At 45.8% G+C, this 20,083-nt stretch overlaps 1 protein-coding gene across 1 annotated transcript in view; it reads left to right on the forward strand.

Annotated features, from left to right (window-relative positions):
- The window catches only part of LOC146209761 (uncharacterized), a 57,243-nt gene extending 37,664 nt beyond the window's left edge, over window positions 1-19,579 (forward strand). The window contains exons 3-5 of the mRNA XM_084581054.1: window positions 2,551-2,618; window positions 6,618-6,698; window positions 19,121-19,579. Of these exons, the coding sequence (XP_084437180.1) occupies window positions 2,551-2,618; window positions 6,618-6,698; window positions 19,121-19,257 (286 nt within the window). The 3' untranslated portion in view covers window positions 19,258-19,579. The remainder of the gene's footprint in view (window positions 1-2,550; window positions 2,619-6,617; window positions 6,699-19,120) is intronic.
- Window positions 19,580-20,083: the final 504 nt, after the last annotated feature.

The following is a 20,083-nucleotide window of genomic DNA, read 5'->3' on the forward strand; positions in this document are numbered from 1 at the left end:
AGTTCTTGGGCAACATATTCCGCCAACAAAAGAAAAGAAAAGGCCGAACATGCCCCGCACTCCAGATATCAGCAGCTGGATGGAATTTTTGCCATTTTCATCAAACACATGACGCGAGTTTTAATCGAGCCTATCCAGCTATGCCCGATGCCAAGAAGGCACGCCACCTAATGCGGGGTGTGAAGGAGAAATTGTTTGCAGAATTTGTTTGAGACCCTCCGAGGTCCGTTGCTCAATTTATATAAAGACAACGTACGTAGAGCACTCCTTGCCAGAGCAGTGCGTGCATTATGGCTTCTTTGCTTCTGTAGCAGCCGCTTATCACTGCACACCCACACTACTGCCCGCTGAAGAGCCTTGAGAGCTTGTGAGGCGCTCAGTGCGGGAAGAACTCCAGAAGCTCCGTTTCAAACCTCCACAAGCAAGCGTCACTGCCGTAGTGGGTGTGGTACGGTATAAAATCCGTCTAGTACTGCAGCCAAAAACAGTTGTCCCGCATCCTAAACCCTAAATAATAAATTACAGGGACGTCTAAGAAAATCTGCGCAAGTTGCACAAGCCTGCTGCCCTGTCAGTGCCATACCTCTTGTGCAGGAATTAGTCTCAGTTGTGCAAATTTCAAAACAGTAAACACTTTTTGCGATTTCCGGTCTTTGATCAATTATCAGCTAGGTGCTTCCCTCGAAGACACCTTGGGCTGTTTGGATATCTGCTACCTACGCCGACGACGACGCTCAATCGAGGCGTCATGGCCAATTATTCGTCGAGGGCGCATAGACCGTGAAGCGTCGAAATTGTCGGCGGAGCATAGCTGAGAATGGTACAATTTGACTCAGCTCGTCGATAACCACTTAGCGAATAATATCCCCCATATTATCGATGTACAGAGACCTTGCTTTAGGTGGGATAACGCGAACTTTGACTAGGTGGTCATGTTGCCAAGCCAGAATGTGGAGTGCTTTTTCCGTGGTAGACGCCTTATGAACGAACTTTTCTACTTTTCTGGTGCAGTTTCTCATGAGGCCAGAAAAACAAAAGCTCTATGGCTCCTTGCATCACCACTTCTACGTTCCTGACTCTCTACCTTTCAGGTTAGCACTCCCCAAGAAATAGGTCATTTCTAATATAAATTACCACGGACCACTTTGGTTGTTCAACATGGAATGGCAACGATAGCTTAGTCCTATAGTTTTGCATGACACTCGTGACAGTTTCCGCTTGAAAGAGACCTACGTGGTTAGAAAGGACATCCATCGCAGTTGACTACAGCCAAACGATCGAACTGCTCTAGCCGATCTTCGAGATCCTCTCCCAGTGAACCGCGGATCATGGCCTGCAAGCGGGGAATGGTGCAGACCAATGGAGGCGAGTGTCACAGTAATAGGCAGATACGCTGAGCTTGGTGTTTCAGCCGGGTATGGCCATGTAGCAGTCCGTCCTTTGGTTCTAATCCACGGAGATGGTGGTTACTTCTTAGAACCATATTTGAGAAATCCCTGGAACAAAGCGGAAGCAGAAGCGAGCAGCTGCGATGATTGGAGACGAATTTCGGAGCATTTTGCGAGGCAACGAAACCGATTTCGTTATATTTACGTGGCGACAAACAAGAAGACGGCCCAACATGCCGACAGGATGAACGATGATTAAGTGGCTTGCCTAGCTCAAGGGCTCGTCTCGCGCACTGCCGACCTTCTTCGCAACGATATATATATATAATATATATTTAATTATATTGTTACGTGGTGGCATGACAAGCGATGGAACACGGCGGCGACACAACAGAAACAGAACGACGTGATGACGATGAAATATGCTTTAATGGCCAGCGGGCGTGGCGCGAGCGCTCCGACCCTTGCCACTGCCGGCTTCATCATCTTCGTAGCACTACCCGGGGCCACCGAGCGATCGTGCCAATCGATTGCTAGAAATTCATTGCATGAAGTGAAGATGAACACAGACACAGAATTAGGACATGAAACGCTGGACATCACAGTGAATGCGAAGATGGGATGAATGTTTGCCCCGGAGCATCAGGTCCAATCTTCACCGTTCGCCGAAGGCCAAGGCTTATGGACACGCCGAACGGCTTGAGCGGGGGTGCTGTCTTCGCTCGAGTGGTCGTGAGGTAGCTTCATCGTAGGGTCGGTCGGGTCGGCTTTGGACTTTTCCTAGTCGTCATGTGTAGTGGTCAGGGCTGGGGACGGGGCTGGGGAGAGCGGCTGGTCGGGTCTGAGCACAGAGGGCTGCGGTAAAGTTGGGCGTACGGTTGGCTTGCCCCGTTTAAGCCGACCGTACGCCGGGTACGGTTGGCTTAGACGGGGCAAGGCGAGGATGGGAATGAACCGCACCTCCACCAAATGTTACGTGGTGGCATGAGAAGCGATGGAACACGGCGACACAACAGAAACAGAATGACTTGATGACATGACGATGAAATATGCTTTAATGACCAGCGGGCCTGGCGCGAGCGCTCCGAACGCGCCACTGCTCGCTTCGTCATCTTTGTAGCAATATATATATGTTCCTTCAAATCTTCGATTTCTTTTTCAGAATGGAGGTACCGTTTTATGCGGAGGTCGGGGACACACCCGGAACTATTGCATTTACAACACCTGAAGGTATGTCTGAAACCTATATACTGCACTGTCTAGCCATACTGAAGCATCCAGTTTACTCCCCGTGTTTAGTTGTCATTTGCAGTTAGTGGTGAAAGATATTGGACGCGTGACCTCATTTGGCAGCGAATTATGTTTTCTCACGATGTTGTGTCTAGTCACTTGAGGTAACTGCTGAAAAAAAATAGATGAATAACATATGTTGGTTGCGGTAGCGCCCTATACAAAGCATTTACACCCGGGAATATTCTACTTTTTTTGCTTGCGGAATATTCTACTCTTTCCGACAGGTTCTTCTTCTAGTGTCGCAAAGCAATATCGTATTTAGCGAACTAAGATTAGTTATAGATTGAGCCCGTTATTGTTTCTTCTATGTCTTCACGGCTACTATTAGAAAACAGAGCTAAGATGTAGTTAAATTCACAGTGATGCGCGAAGCCCGTACCACAATCCTACGGAGAAATGGGCTATATGTGCAGATCCGCGAAGTTCGACAGCGCTATAAGCATATCGGACACGCATAACCGATTCCGTCTACACCCTGACTGTCGGAAACAAGGTCATTCAAGATTTCTGCTGTGTTTTGAGTGCACTTTACGAAATGAAACATTTCTGCTCTAAATTTGGACTCTCGAAATAAGGAGCGCTAAAGTACGAATAAAACTGATGATTTCCTTTACAGCAATCGGGATGTACAGTCTGTTTCAAGAATACACCGCTCTAGGTGTTTGCCTGTGGACTATGTTGTAGTTATCAATACATCTGTAGGTTTCCAAATTTACCTCTGGTGTGCGGACTTCTTGTACCCACATCTATAAGAATATAAACTTCATGGATATTGTACAAGTTCTCATATCATGGTCGAAAGGAAAATCTTGGTTTAGGTTGTCTTAATAATGTGGTTTGACGTCACAAGGCAAGTTAGGCTTTGATGCCATAGCGGTCGGCTCCGGAAATTGCGACCAGCTGCGACAGTACACGGTCGTCTTGCTACGCCTCCCTCGAAGAACATTTACCGCGGTCGGGATTAGATCCTGTATCCTTCGGCAGAGTAGTAGAACACCCTGACCATTGCACTACCGCGGTGGGGAGCTAAATCGTTGGGCTCTATAATTTTAACAAAGAATCTCTAAGTTCACAGAAATCAAGAGCAAAACAGTCAGGATGCAGATGTGATTCGTAACAGGAAGCAAATATGCCAAAAAAAACAATCTACAGAAAACAATTTCTGCCCGTTTTATGCAACGATAGCTGGGCACTAGTTAGGTGCAGATACATCCACTACGCCGGCTTTTCTTTTTTCAAGCAACTTCACTAACATCTAAAATGTATCATGCACGCATACCTGCGCCAGCTTTTTTTTTTATTATTCGGATTCAGCCTATCCACGCTAAATCATCCGCCGATTTTCTTTAAATGCAAAGTGTTGACAATCACAAATTTTATTCGTCATCTTTCAAGTACAGCGCCGGTGCTAGGAAAACAACGGAAACGCTTTAGGCTGTGTGTGGCTACATCAGAGGGGAAAGCAGATTATAGGCGTTATAGGAAATAGAGAGCAGTACAGAGTTTTCCTAGTTGAAGTTGCAAACGGTGATATGCACTTGTGGCATAAAAATATAAACTTTAGACGCGAAGTGCGTTTTCTTTTTGTATTTTCGCCGTGGCATTATTTGTTCCCTTCCGTGAGCTTGCACAGCTTTCGTGCTCCACCTCTGGCGGGTTTCAAAAAACCGCCGGCTGGGCGGTTTTGCTAAAGGACACCCCCACCACCTAAAGGATACCGCCTGCTTTAAAACAGACTTAGGAAAGCAACCTCGAACAAAATAGAAAACCTCGTAGCGATCTGTACTGCCCGTGGAAAACGATGCTTATTTGTTTATTTCGTGGGAAGGTATTTGGATCTGAAATGTTCTGCGCCTGTTGCTCAAGAAAGAGAACGACGGCAACCATGCTGAGCGCCAGACGCTCATGAAAGACAACGACGACAACGCTCGCTCCGACGCTCGCGCGTGTGCTTGCACAAGCTTTACGGCTGGTCGCCGAACGTTCTGTTCGCACTTCACGGCGTAGCGCCTAGTGCAAGGTCTTTTATTGTGGTTTATTTACAGATACTGCAATCAACGAGGGATTAATACGGGGGGAGGGGAATATATCATTGCGTCAAAACAATCATCGCAGGAAACAGAACGAAGTAAAGAAACAGTGCACTGCCATATTCATACAACAAAATGAAGAATGAAAAATTCACTGCCAGATCAAACCAACAAGCGTCATTGTTAACGCAAAGCAATGCGGGAAAGACGACCTTTTTGACAAATAGCGAGAAAACACGATTTAACGGGAAATTCGTTTCGCACTGAGCGATGACGTGGAAACTACAATGTCTAGTTCTTTCAACGTCACAAAGCTTAAAATTCATCAAACACAGTTGAACGATATACCAGACAGATGCGTGAGTTTACGTTGTCTGTTTCGGACTTTCATATCTATTTATGCAAAATAATCGTGCAATATCAGGGACGTAACATAAAGGTGTACGAATGAAGAGGTTCTCAACGGCTACGGTACGCTATGCTCTGAATGGTATCCTAGAAAGATACGAGTGATAGTCCTACGTGCATTCGAATGCCGTGTGCAGAGGGATTAGTTCGTAGAGCATCGTACGAGAGAGGGCCGCACGAAAGGTTTCCATTTTTTTGCCTCCCACTTTGAGCTTAATGTCCAAGAATCCACAACACGTGCCTCTTGTCTCTTCTTTTTCCACTCCTCTCAGCATCTAGAGAGAGCACTGTTACAAGACTATATTGTGCAGCTCTAGTTCAACTACCGCATATAGGCTTGCTGCTTAGTTTGGTTAGTTCTTTGCGCAAACAATGCGTGTGCTTTATTTGCATGTGAGTATCGTTTTACACACTGCAATACGCTGCGCTTCGTGAGCACGCAACTCGTGCGGGCATAGCCATATACGGTGAAATTCTGTAACGAAACTTAAATTTCTTTTTAAAAGAAAGCGGAGAGACCCCACTGTAACCTAGCGGTATTGCCACTGCTACATCCTGTCAAATTGAAGGGCGCGTGCCGGCACTGCCGGAACCGACTCTGAACCGGAAGTGTAGGTCCCACATACACATATCCCCATTGTGCTGCGGCTGGTCAGCGGGGCTAAGATGGCAGGCTGTCGGCGTATAGGCAAGCTATTGCTTGCGTGTGGTGTATATTAAAGGGAAAATCACAAGATATTTCCACATAATAGTACGAAAACACTGATACATGCGCCAGAACGGGCCAACAATATTCTCAATCGTTTTTAGGACTGAATCCGGCTTGGCCCACAAGATATTAGCTTCACAGTCCATGCGTCCTGCCGCCGTAATAAAAGCAGTGCACTCAAAGTATCATAGGTCTAACCAATGAACACTCGGATAATTTTAAAGCGAAAGCACTAATTTACACTATCGGGCACAATCAAGAATGTCCCACTTTTTCGAGCGATATCCAAAATCGTAGCAGCGGAGCGGGCTCAAAACATTTAATCCTTCTCTCGGTCTTGCCTCCATCAACTTTCATCTGGGCCCAAACGATTTCGCACGTACAATCTAGCATAACTTAGCATAACAAACGTAGCCTACTGGTTTCTGTTTGCACCACGCCATTTTCGTTTTGAAAAAAAAATAGGTACATGTTTATTTCCTTGACACACTCTCATGCTTACACTGGTGTTGTAGTAAGTAGATATCATTGCTAAGAGCCGCAGTAGTAGAAGTAACGTATACATCTGATTGCATTTAATGCATATCGCGTGCACACATGAAGATGGGAGCTAGATGGAAGTGTTTCCCTGGCTATGTCCCTGTGTAGTGAAGCAGGGTAGGTTAAAGGTGTGTAAGGAATGAAGTGACCAATAAGATAAACGTATTCCTAGGAAACCCTTAAGGAGTTGTGAGTAGAGGTGCAATTAAGATACTGGAGTTGTAATAGGGTTTCGCACGTATTTTACAGATACAGAAAAGAAGGAGGCAGTCATATACTACACAGACTACGAGAACTGCATTGTCGTCGATGTGGAATATCATGGACATCGTAAGAAAATGAAGCTTTGTAAAATGGTGTGAGAGTTGAAAAATATCGTGGTTGACTTGTACTAATGTGCTCTTAAAATACGTTTAACTCGCATGACCAAACAAGCAACGGGACCTATTATGAGGAACGTAGCACGACTGTCTTGATAAACACACAAAGACTGTATTTGATATAAAGCTAACCATAATGTTGTACATTTATAGTGCAAAATGAAAAAAACCTGTTGTTGTGAGAACGGCAGAGTAAATGTAAAGTCCTATTTACCAGCGCGAGGAAGTTGAAGACGTAAACTTGAATGGCAGTGTTAAAAACGGCACTTCTCTGTTTCAAAAATTTATTCTTGAAGCTTTTCGGAAATACTAGTAAAAATAAGCAGGGTGTTTTCCGTACCAATTCGAACTGCGAAAAGATACAAGAGTGTTGCATTGCAGACGCCGTGGGACCTTCACTCAGAGATCTTCAGAAAGATGAAGTAGCCTCGTCAAAGTATTACTGACAACATAACTTTATATGAAGCACTTTCCATTTCGAATGACAGATTAAGCATCAAGTCATTCTGCTAAGGATGATTATACTTCGACACTTGCTAAGGTTTGCCACGTTTCATTTTGCCAAATCGCTCCTTGGTAGATATTACCTTATTAGATTTGCTGTCCGTACCTTGGTTGATATCTTGCAAGAAAATCAGTTTGCTTTACTCAAATGAAATAGATCCAAAATAGAGCTCACTTCCACGTGATCCAAATAAGTGATCAGCGAAGCACCGTTCTGCATTTCTATGGTTCCTCTTGAAATAGCAAGCTACTCTCCGAAGTTATCGTTGATTTTTAAGCTGAATGAATCAAACAGTCGAAAAGTAGTCAAGAGACAAAAGTTTGTTCAATATTTGTTTCTTAAGCAATAATTATGATAGGCGGCCAAGCTCCAGAAGCGCTTGACTTTGCTTTATATGCAATGCCACATCACACTGATATGCTTTAAATTTTGCTCCTTAACTCGCATCTGAATGAGACAGTTTACTTTGAAAGCATTTTTGCTCGAAATAATACAGTCCTAAAAAAATGAAGTTGCAAATATTCAGCGACACTTCTGATCCTACAATAGGTATACCATTTTTGTGGACGTGTACTGCAGAACCGGAGCATCGAACGGTTTACTGGAATATTCGATCAGTGTGCGGCGGGCATGACCGTTCGAAACTTGACTCATAAAACACAAAATCAAAAGTATTATTAGGCAAAATTCTCAGCGCAGCATACGCTATTTTTGTCTCAAACCTCTCGCACCTTAACGCGATAGGGACAATGGCCCCACTCTCCACAAACTCTGGCGTCTGCGCTGCGTTAAAAAGCATCCATTGTTAATATAAACAGCGCGAACAGGAAGACACAGGCTCGACATGGTGATCTTGGACTTAGACGAATACGTAAACAGGTGAAACAATGGAAGCAATTACATTTGAAAGTATTCTTCTCGGCAAAAACCCATAAACGAGATGTTCCGTTATGATCCATCGTGTCTGAGAACAGCACGTGGCAGCACCTGGTCTTCAAATATTTCCAGAAATACATTTCCTCGTTGACTTTATCAAACTCCTAAGGCTACCCAACTCTGAAGCCCTTGCTGAATTCCTCAAAGAGCACAACTCAAGAAAGTGTGTTGGCTTCAGCATGGATGTCAAGGATTTATATTATAGTCTCCCCCATGGCTGCCTCCTTAAGCGTGTTCAAATGTGCATCACTGCGGACAATGATGAATGTGACTTCATTGACGCCTCAGGTGTAAGTGTTGGAAGTTTCATCGAACTTTCCAGGTCCTACCTGCGGTCCACCTTCATAGGCTGGAAGGACAAGCTGTATACGTAGAAGGCCGGAGTATGCATTAGGTCGAGTGCTGCACCGGTCTTGAGTGACATCTTCTTAATGTACCATCTTTGCCAAAAGTAACCAGGCTGCGTGCTTCGCTTCTGAGTTGGATAGTAGAGACTTCACACCACTTATGAAACATTAAATCTGTGGAAAGCAAAGGCGAGATTCTGTCCTCACTTCTTATCAAGTTATAATAATCTGGTTATCCATGTTGGCGTTAGAATATAAGCGAGAAGCAAAGTATGCAGCCTATCTATTTTTGGCAAAGACGGTACGTGGACAGAGACCTGAAGGATAACTTGAGGGGCCTACATCATTCCACCTTCAGGTATGTGGACGACTTTTTAGTATTCACAGACCGGGATGAATTCAATCAACGTATGAGGGTCATTATTGATGTTTTTACAATTAGTGTGGATCTGGGCTGGAATTTGCTGTTGAAGAACCTGTGGGCGATCGGTTACAGGTTTCAGATTTATTGATTCAATTCGATGAGGATCATGTTTGTTAGGAATACAACACGAGATTGGGGAAGCCCTTGCTGAGTTCCAATTCGGGGCATTCCAAATAATTGAAGAATGGGATGATGAACACATGCTTGTTAAATGCGTTGAAGAAATCTTGCTACCACGGTATGGGCAACAGTTTTGAAAGACAATTGACAAGAATTGCAAAGGCCGGTTATAGGGACTCGGTCATTATTCAGGCCTGCTGCCGCTTACTCAAGAGCCTTAAAAGAACGCTCAGACAGAACTCCCTGCCCTGCATGGGTGAGAAGAAGAAGATTGCGGTGGTATCGTATGTGCACAAAATCTCACACGGCTTCACAATTGTTGGCAAGAGGTATAGTACTTGTAGTGTCCGGTATGCGGACGGAGGGAACGAACAGGCGCAGACCGCAGCTCAGGGTAGACTGTCTATTTACTTCAGAGTGTGAGCGTGTGAGCTCGAGAGAAGAGAGAGAGAAAATGTGCCGATGATGATAGCACTGGTGCATGAAAACGAAACCGAAACTTGTGCGGGATACAACATCACCTCTCGCTTAAAAAAAACACGAAACACACGTAAAGGCACAGTATGCACAAGGGCAGAAACAGTAAAGTCAGTATTGAAGTCTGTCAGGTGGGCGACGGGCTCTTGCGCTTCGACGCAGCGTTTGTCCTGTGTCGTTGCTTTGCGGAGGACTTGAACTTGCTTCAACCACTGCAGACTGTGGTTCAGATGTCGTTTCAGCTGGTGCTGGTTCCGCGCGATCTTCAGAAGTAGTTGGATCGTTGTCTGGAAGCAGTGCCCAGGACGGTGTAGAGTCAGAGCTGTTTACTGGTGCGCGAGAGAATTTAGATGCATTCCAGATTCGGCCGTCGCTTAGGAGAAATGAATTCCGCACTCTTTTTCTGACCACTTTAAATGGACCCATGTATGAAAGCGATGCCTTGCCTCCAGCTTTGGGAATCCTTACTCGAGCGAGGTCACCTTTTCGAAATGTTGGGGCCCTAGCACCGCGTCTCCTATCCGTATACTGTTGGGTGCACGACTGCTTAGCTTGCACCGTCTCGCGAACGGGCTTCAATACAGCATTAGAGCGTACGTCGCTCCAATAGGGCATTCCAGCAACACTGAGCCGTGTTCTGGGTTGACGACCATGTAGGAGCTTCGCAGGTGACAATTAAGCCAGTCGTCGCATGCGGAGTTGATCTATATGTACCGAGGTAGTCAACCAAGGAAGTTTTCAACGGGCGTTTTTCCAATCTCGCCATTTGTATCCAATCTTTGAGCACCCTGTTGAATCTTTCTATTGCACCGTTTCCCTGAGGGTAGTACACTGAAGAGCAACGATGTATAATGCTCCTCTCGCACAAAAATTCCTCGAACATTTGTAACTTGAACTGCGGTCCGTTGTCAGTTACAATTTCGTCCGGGAAACCCTCGCGGCTGAATACTCCCTGCAGGAACTCAACAACAGCATGCGACGTTACTTCGGTGCAAATGCAACTTCAGACCACTTCGAGTGGTAATCAATCAAGGTTATTATGTATCGACAGTTGGAAGGTGCCCATTTTAGAGGACCTACAATGTCCATCGCGAGCTTTTGCGATGGCTTGTCTGGGAATGCCACACGTTGCGAAGGCGCGAAAGATGGTTTAGCAGACTTGTCGAGTGTCTGACAAATGTGACAGTGGCTTATAGCTTCCTCAACTTGTTTGTCCATTCGAGGCCACCAATAGAGGTCACGCAGCCTTTGCTTAGTTCCTACTATGCCAGGGTGGTTCTCGTGTGCGAACCTGACAAGCGTAGCCTTCAGCACATCGGGGATTACAATTTTTTCCCCTCGGAGTAACAAGCCATCCGCCTGAGACAGTTCTTCTCGCACGTCAAAGTAAGGAAACACATCAGGTGCCACGGACTTTTTCGGCGGCCACCCTTTTGTGACATACCCCACAACCTTTTGCAATAGTTCGTCTGCAGCGGTAGCAAGCTGCAGCTGCTCTTTTGTCACGGATGATGACACGACCGAGACCATGTCTTCGTCTACGGTTTGATTTAAAGCGCTTTCAATAGGCAGGCGTGAAAGTGCATCTGCAATGACGTTTTGAGACCCTTTCTGATACTCGATTGAAAAGTTGTAGTATACAGTACGCGAGCAGACCATCTGGATAATCGAAGGGGCCGACGTCCTGCGCCAGCTGACGAAAGCAGTTACCAAAGCTTGATGGTCTGTGCGCAACACAAATCTTCTTCCCCAAAGGTAGACATGTCAATGCTCGCATGCAAACAGACATGCCAAAGCCTCTCGTTCACCCACGGAATATCTTCGTTCCGCCGCAGCCAAGGCTCTCGATGCAAATGCAACGGTGCGCGTTTCTTCACCGTCGCGTTGCTGAAGCACAGCACCCAAGCCCTTTTCCGAAGCATCTGTGGTGACGACTGCATCTAACTCAGGGTTGAACATCTGTATGACGGGACTAGCTGATAAGGAGCTTTTGACTCCAATGAAACTTTTGATTTGACCTCAAAAGCTTTCTGAACGGTTCGACCAAATCAGCAAATCCGGGAATAAAACGGGAGTAGTACCCTACAAGTCCCAAAAAAGAACGCAATGTTGAGAGATCATGAGGGGCAGGCGCTTTCACAACAGCGTCTACTTTGGAAGGCAATGGGCACAAACCTTTCCCACTAACGCCATGTCCCAAAAAGTGCAGCTCAGGAACAGCGAAAAGACATTTATCATTTAGCTTCAATCCTGAAGCTCTTATATTGTCACGGGTTCTATCGCTACCCGGACCGCAATCCAGAAGGACAGGGTCAAAAGACGGGGTTGAGGCTCAGGAGGCAGAGAGCAGGCGCTTGACCAGGCAAAAGCAGCGGCGTCCCAGAACCACGCGCACTCCGCAGAACTTCGTCTTCTTCTCCCTCCAGAACTGACACTGTTAGCGCGGGTTACAATATGTTCAAGTACCTGCTTCAAATTTTTGTTATGCTCCTGTCGTGTCCTTCCCCAGACGATCATGTCATCAATGCAACAGAGCACACCCTTGCAGTCCTTCAACAACTGTTGCATCATTCTCCGAAAAGCCGCAGGAGCAGAAGCAAGACCAAAACATACTCTTTTGAATCAAAACAACCCATCATGCGTGATAGAAGTTTTAGGTCGCGACTCTCCTGTGTAAGTTACACTTGGTGGTACGCAGACGCCAAGTGAAGCCACGAAAAACACGTCCCACCTGCTAGTTGATGCAGGAGTTCTTCCGTGTGCGGGAGAGGAAACGCGTCGGCGATGACAGCTTTGTTAGCCTCGCAGAAGTCCACGCACAATCGAAGCGAGCCATCTTTCTTTAGCACAAGGACTATAGGGGAGACCCATTTCGACGCAGACACGGGTTCTATTTCCCCATGCGACTGCAGACAGCGTAGCTCGTCGGAAATTTGCTCTCGCAGAGTCAAGGGCAGATGCCGCAGTTTTGCAGAAACCGGCGGCACGGACGAGCGACGCTGGATGTGGTGCACGAAGTTCTTTACGAGCCCGTGGCCCGTCGAGAAGAGGTGCGAAAACTGATCCTGCAGCTCGGCGGGGAGCGAGGGTGGAGAGTCTGCGTGCGCGACGCTGCGGCAGGTTAAAGTTGAACCGACGATGTTTATTCCCAGACTGCGTATGGCGTCGAGTCCCAGCAAAAACGTGCCTTTAGTTGTGATGTGGAACAGCACACCGGCGGTGGTTTCGCCGTGAACCACGTCGGCCAGAAAGCATCTGACAATGTTTATCCTTTCTCCGGAGTAGTTGTGGAGGGTGACAGCAGGCAAGCACAACGCATACATATCCGCGAAGAATCTGCGGTAATGGTCTTCGCTCAGCAGAGAGACTGTAGCCCCAGTGTCAACAATGAGAGAAAAAGGACGTTGCCCTATCGTAACTGTGGCACGAATTTCTTTCGGTTGCTCATCTTTATCGTTGACATTTAAGATTGTAATGGCGTTGGCTGTCTCTGCTTTCGGGCATGGTGCTCTTCTTCTAGAAGTTTTCTTTTTCTTTGTTCAGCAGACGCTTGCAAAATGTCCAATCTTTCCACAGTTGCGGCAGTGTCTGGCTTTTGCTGGGCATGCAGAGAAATTTTCTAGATGGGAAGCCGAACCACAGCGGTAGCACGTGCCATGCGAGGGGTGAAATGATTCCGTTTTTGTTTCTCGCACGCGGTTCACAGGAGCGCTGACGTTGAATTCTTCTAATTGCCTTTCTGCCTGCTCGATCTGCTTTCCAATGTCAACTGCGAGTTGAAGAGTGAGAGACGATCCTTCGTAAAGTAAGCGCTCTCGTATCTTTTGCGAAGTTGTTCCCTCAAGTAATTGGTCATGGATCATGCTGTCAGTTGCAGTTCCGAAATTGCACGCTGCTGAAAGTCCTCGTAGACCGTTCACGTAGGCTTGAAAATTCTCACCGGGTAGTTGCTTGCGCTGACGGAACCGGTGACGTTCCACCAGGTCGTTGGTTGCTGGTGCGAGTGGACATCCAGCGTTGCGATAGCAGCATTGAAGGGGTCTTCGTGAGCACTTGGCGTGACACTTGCCCAAGGACCTGCGGTGCTCCTTGTTGCGTCGAGGCTGTGGTACACACGTTGGCCTTCGATTCAGAGGGAGTTCAGAAGTATTGTCTTGCGACGCTTGGGCTGTAGCTCGTCGCCTCCCACCGCTTCCAGGAAGTTCAGGAAGACCAGCTTCCGCTGTTGCCAAGGTACTGCTGGTTCGCCCGGCGTAGGCAGGAACGGTGGGGGCGGCAGATAAGATCCGCCCGACATGTTGGCGAATATACAGTTTTCGGAACGGAAAACTATGCTTGAATCCTCGTCGCCTTTCTGTGGTGTCCGGTATCAGGACGGAGGGAACGAAATGCGCAGACCGCAGCTCAGTGTAGACTGTCTATTTACGTCAGAGTGTGAGCGTGTGAGCTCAAGCGAAGAGAGAGAAAATGTGCTGATGATGATAGCACTGGTGTATGAAAACGAAACCGAAACTTTTGCGGGATACAACAGTATTGATACAGCATTGATCGCCCAGCTCAAGATGAAGAGGATTTGCCCAGCTATTAAAAGGGAAAGAGAATCGGAGAAGCAGACTGTGGGGTGAAACATGGAGACCCATTTGTCAGATGGAAGACTGGTGCTGTGTACAGGTTTCCACTTTTTTGTGGAGCCTGTTATATAGGACAGACAGGGCGCTGTATTCATCATCAGCTTGACTATACCCACTGCAGGGCGAAGGCCTCTCCCATATTTCTCCACTTAACCCGGTTCTATGCTAGCTGCATCCACTTGACCCCTGCGAACTTCTTGACCTCATCAGCCCACCTAACTTTCTGCCGCCCCCTGCTACGCTTTCTTTCCCTTCGAATCCAGTTTGTTACCCTAAGAGACCATCGGTTATCCTCTATTCGCACTACGTGTCCTGCCCATGCCCATTTCTTCTTCCTAATTTCCACTAGAATGTCGGTTACTTGAGTTATTTCTCTGACCCACTTTGCACGCTTCCTATCTCTTAATGTCACCCCTACCATTTTTCGTTCCATAGCCCTCTGGGTTGTCCTCAACTTAAGTAGAACTCTCTTGGTTAGCCTCCACGTTTCAGCCCCATAGGTGAGTACAGGTAAGATACCGCTGTTATATACTTTCCTCTTTAGCGATACCGGTAAGCTGCTAGTCATAATCTGTGAGTGATTGCCAAATGCGCTCCATCCCAATCTTATTCTTCTTGTTATATCCTTTTCATGGTCCTGATCTGCGCTTACTACCTGTCCTGAGTAGACATATTCTCCTACTACTTCCAGTACTTCGCTACTTAATGTAAACTGCTGTTCCTTCCCAAGGCTGTTAAACATTACCTTAGTGTTCTGCACATTGATTTTCAAGCCTACCTTTCTACATTTACTGTCTAGGTCACCAATCAATATTTGCAGTTCATCCCCCGAGTTGCTTAGCAAGGCAATGTCATCAGCAAATCGCAGATGACTGATGACTGTATTAACAAGAGGCTACTGGAACACCGGAACAACTTTGAATGTGGCAAGGACAAACATTTCAGGACTCAAATTGCTATTCTTGTGAGAGAATGTAGAAGAAGAAGAAGCAAAGAGATTTTTTGGGGGGAACTTTTTGTGTAGCAGGTGCACCTTTTGTTTCACGTGAATGCTTCGTTTTCGTCATATTTGTTTTCATCTGGGCCGTGGAGTAAGGCTATGGTGGCTTCCTGTTCGCGCTGTTTATATTAAGAATGGATGTTTACCAACTCGTCCAACAAAGTCTCTTGGTAGATAAAGGCAAGCGTATCGCAGTGGCAGGCGGCCTCTGACAGGCGACAAAACCATGAAATAATTGGTCATCGAATTATGCGGCATCCTAAGATCGATAGCGTTTTCGAGTTTGCAGAATCTGCCAACTAGGGCTGCGCTTTTGATATAGGATTCTGAGTGTGTGACACAGCAAGATCAAATGATTTCACCGAGTTTGCCGAGACTATCAGCTGTAGTTGTAAATTTGATATAGGAACATTTTAGAATCTTACCTTTCTGGAGGCTTTAATCGCAATAATTAAACACAAAATATAGGATTACTGATTTCGCGCGCACCAGAGCGAGTGGAGGCGAACGAGTAAGAGGTGCCGGCAAACGAAAGCACCTAAAACTGTGCGTTGTAACGTTAGAACCGAAGCTTAAATTCTAGCCTCATTTCATCTTATATTAAGGCGAACGTCTTTTTAGGCTCATGGAACGAAATCCCTTGCGCGAGAGTTGTGTGGGAGTATTGTGTGCGAGATCTGTTCGCGACATCTCTTATCTTCAGCAAGATTCCGCGAGATGCGTTCTTGTCTGCAATCCCACACTTCAACGCGCGCAAAGGACCGCCACGCAGAAGGAGCGATGGTGTACCATCCAAACATACTTACAGGGGAAAGTGTCACAGATACTGCGCCTCGTCTTTCCTGCAAAAAAAATTATAATTATATGTTGTGCAGCAACGAATGCCGAGAAAATGTATCTCAGAATAGCAGCTTGTGGTGCGAGTTGGTGCATAATGGCCCAGAACAGCTGCGCAACGCAGACAAGTACGCAGGGAGGAACACATCACAGGCGCGTGGGTTGTGTTTCTCTCTGCGTGTTTGCCTACGTTTCGGAGCAGTTCTGAGCCGATTAGAGGTAAAAGATGAGAAGCAAATGATAAGAGAGGAAAGGTAGGCTTTCAGAATTCTCCTCTTAAGGGATTTCTACGAGACCCTCTAATTTTTTGTTTTTGTGTCTGTGCTTCGGTACAAAGTGGGCGAGATATATGGCGTTTTCGTGCGTCCGTAAGTCCTGAAGCGTTCCGTGGAATGTCATTGTGGGAGACCATGCCCTCAGTTGTGGAGTGGGGACTGCAGCGGATATACAGGGTGTTTCATCTAAGATTTTTCCTATTTTTTAAAAAATAGGAAAATTAAGTTTTATTGTCGATTCTTCTTTTAGCTGTTATATTAAGAGTAGAGAAAAATCAGGAGCTTTAAAGGGTACTAATTAGCTTAATAATTAACTAAGATTAACTAATTAACTTTTTATTTATACCAGCTAGGAGCTGCTTTCAAATTGCAACAGTGAGCTACCGGTGTGAGAATGCCAAATAGTATTTTAAACGACAAGGAACGCGCATTTCTTAAGGACTGCAGCGCTGGCAATTCTGGCCGCTTTCGACGCACGAAAACGAAACCTAGCAGTCGAGGCGCGCACTTATGCACGCCCATGAGTGACGCAGCCGTGACGTCACCGAGAGAAACCAGCCGTCTGTAGGCGGCCGCTGCCGCCCGCGAAATAGGCGCCTTGAGCTGCGTCATGGTCTGGTAGGATCTTGAGATATCACCAACGCATTCCGGGCGAAGCTTGTCATGGTGCGGGCGTAGCGCTGACGGTATGGGCAAATCAGCCCTCCCTCTTGACTACAAGCTTTGGCTCCCAGAGGGTGAAATAAAAAGAAAAGCAGTACATGCACAGATATCGCACCACTGGATGTGATAACGCAGCGCCAGACGAGTATTTCACGAGCTGCAGCAGCCGCCTTCAGACAACTTGATTCGCCCGGCGACGTCACGACTGCGTCACTCGTGGGCGCGTACAATTCCGCGCTTTGTCTGCTAGGTTTCGTTTTCGTGCGTCGAAAGTGGCCAGAATTGCCAGTGCTGCAGTCGTTAAGAAATGCACGTTTCTTGTCGTTTAAAATACCATTTGGCATTCTCACACCGGTAGCTCACTGTTGCAATTTGAAAGTAGCTTCTAGCTGGTATAAAGAAAAAGTTAATTGGTTAATCTTAGTTATTATTAAGCTTATTAGTACCCTTTAGGGCTCCTGATTTTTCTCTACTCTTAATACAACAGCTAAAAGATGAATCGACAATAAAACTTAATTTTCCTATTTTTAAAAAATAGGTAAAATCTTAGATGAAACACCCTATAGCTTTATGCGGTTTCGCCACACCCTTTTTCCACAGAGCCCCCTTTAACTTACGGAGAATTTAAAGCATATAGTCAGCACTGATGCTTTGTATAAGTTAACGCAAACGCGGGAATTCTAAAGGGCAGGAAACATATCACGCACTGAAATGTCTTTCTTGTGTAGAAAAAGGAGATCAAATAAATATTTGCGCCTATTTTAGTAACGCGTATAGTGGCGGCTTCGCAACAAATATCAAAGTAAGGGGCACAGCGGAAACCAGCGCTTTAAATAAAAAGCACTACAGAATAACAGCGTCCAGGCTACTATCAATGGCGTTTTTAAACCGATGTAGTACTTGACGATTTGTCAGTTTTATTTTTAGGGGAATAATGCTGCTCGTCCCCTTTTATTTATTTATTTGTTTATTTATTTATTTATTTATTTATTTACTGTACACCTCAAATGCCCCAGTACGGGGAATTACACGAGGGAAATACGTGGCAACACAGAAAATCAAAAATTAATTACAAAGAATAAATAAAAAGATCTTCGACGGCTTTTTTAATATTCGCGGTGCTGGTGTGGAGTGCGGCATCGGCAGGTAGGCCATTCCAGTCGACTACAGTCTGGACAAAGAAGGAATGCAGATGTGCAGAGGTACGTGCGCGAGGCGTATAAACGGCTTTTGCGTGACTGGTTCGAACGGAGGTGCGATGAGCTGGTTCTAGATCAGCAAGTGACAAGTGATAAAATTTGTGAAAGAGGCTAAGTCTATTGATTTTGCATCGTGTCTCGAGGTAAGGCAGGTTAGCTTCATATTAATTAGTAGTCACACTGGAACGATAAGAGTAATCGGAAAATATTAATCTAACTGCGCGATTTTGGACAGATTCGAGGGTTTTAGTCAAATAAGAAATATGAGGGTCCCATACTGCGCATGCAAACTCAAGCTTTGGATGGACTAGTGTTACATAGCCCAGAGACTTGACAGAAGAAGGAGCTTATGGTAAAGTACGTCGTAAGTAAGACAGGACGCGAAAACGTTAGCAATTGTTATAATAAGGGCGGACCAAGAGAGATCATGAGATATGTGAACACCTAAGTACTTACATGCTGATGCGGAAGAAATAACGGAGCCGCAGAGTACATAGTCAGGCGTTATGGATGAGTGTCGCCGATGGAAAGAAATAACAAAGTTTTGCGAACATTTAATGACGTTAGCCATGTATCGTTATATTAGGAGTACTTCTGTTTATCTGGTTAACACTCCTGTACGCAGAATAAATTTTTTCGCTTCGATGCAAACGAAGATGGTGGCGTACCTGTTTCCATCATATATAATGTTCAAGAAGATTGCTTCAGTGATCTGCAGCAGTGCAGGACAAAACCCTTTAGGCTCGGAAGTTTAGTCTGTATGTCTATGGTTACGTGTGATGTAAATATGATGTCCTGCAAGACCCGTGTGACCAGTGCACTATGAAAACTGGTCGCGATCTGCTGACATTAGCAACTCCACCTGCTCTGTTTAGCACTTGAGTAGGATTACTTGTTGAGCTGCTTGGTATTTTTATATATTTCCTTAATTTCGTTTTTCTTTTTATTTTCAAAACAGAGTGCTCACTTTGGACCCAGAGAATACTAAAGGACTCAGTGCCGGAGCACTGCATTGATCCTTTCGTGGACATATGTGGCGTCCAGGTGCCCGCGCACAGCCGAGACCTTTGCCCGGATGGTGAAGGCGACTATTAGCACCACAAGTTGCGCAATGGTAGTTGCAGTGTCCCTGCGGATGCCGAAGCAATTATGATTCCTTAGTGTATAGTCCCAGCACAGTATATGTCGGAAAATCTGCGATTGCATTGCACACAATATATATACCTGCCTCTGCAAATGACCAAAATGTCTGAATGCCTCGTACACAATGTAGCAGCTCTGCCTGCAGATGCCGAGAAGCCTGCGGTTGTTTTGTGCTATGTACGTAGCGCCTCCAACCTATAACTTCAATAAGTTTTTCGAAATAGTGCAGTTAATGCAGTAAAGCGTATTTCTACAGCCTTTGGTTTATACAATAAAAAGTAATTCTTGACCTAGAAGAATGGCGCTTGTCATCCCTGTAGAAGGCACGACGTACTTTGGTAACTATTCAAAATATTTTGAAGCTAAAACACCTGAAGTCTTTGGTGTTCACATGCAAGGGCGTCCTGCTAGTAGTGGCTCCTGATATGTCCAATCAAATATTCAGACAGAGCTGTCTGCAACTGCAAGCCATGCCATGTCTACAAGTCATGAACCAAATGCGTGAATTAAATTATATGCCCCGATGAAGCCGGGAAATGTGATTTAGAAGCAAAACAGCAGGCCATGTTGACATTTTTGACTATTTCAAAGCATTGCAAAGGGCACGTAATTATAAAGTATTTTTTGGCAGTTTTCTGTGAGACGTCGGTGTCCCTTAGCGCTTCTTTGCTTTCACTTTCCTCGTTCATCTTTCAGGTTTAAGACCGCAGAAACACGGAAGAAAACATTGCAGAAATGGAATTGAAGAAGCCGTTTTTCAGGCCGAAAAATATTTCTG

This window comes from Amblyomma maculatum, chromosome 1 (assembly GCF_055883805.1).
Source record: "Amblyomma maculatum isolate TAMU_Amacu chromosome 1, ASM5588380v1, whole genome shotgun sequence".
NCBI lineage: Eukaryota > Metazoa > Arthropoda > Arachnida > Ixodida > Ixodidae > Amblyomma > Amblyomma maculatum.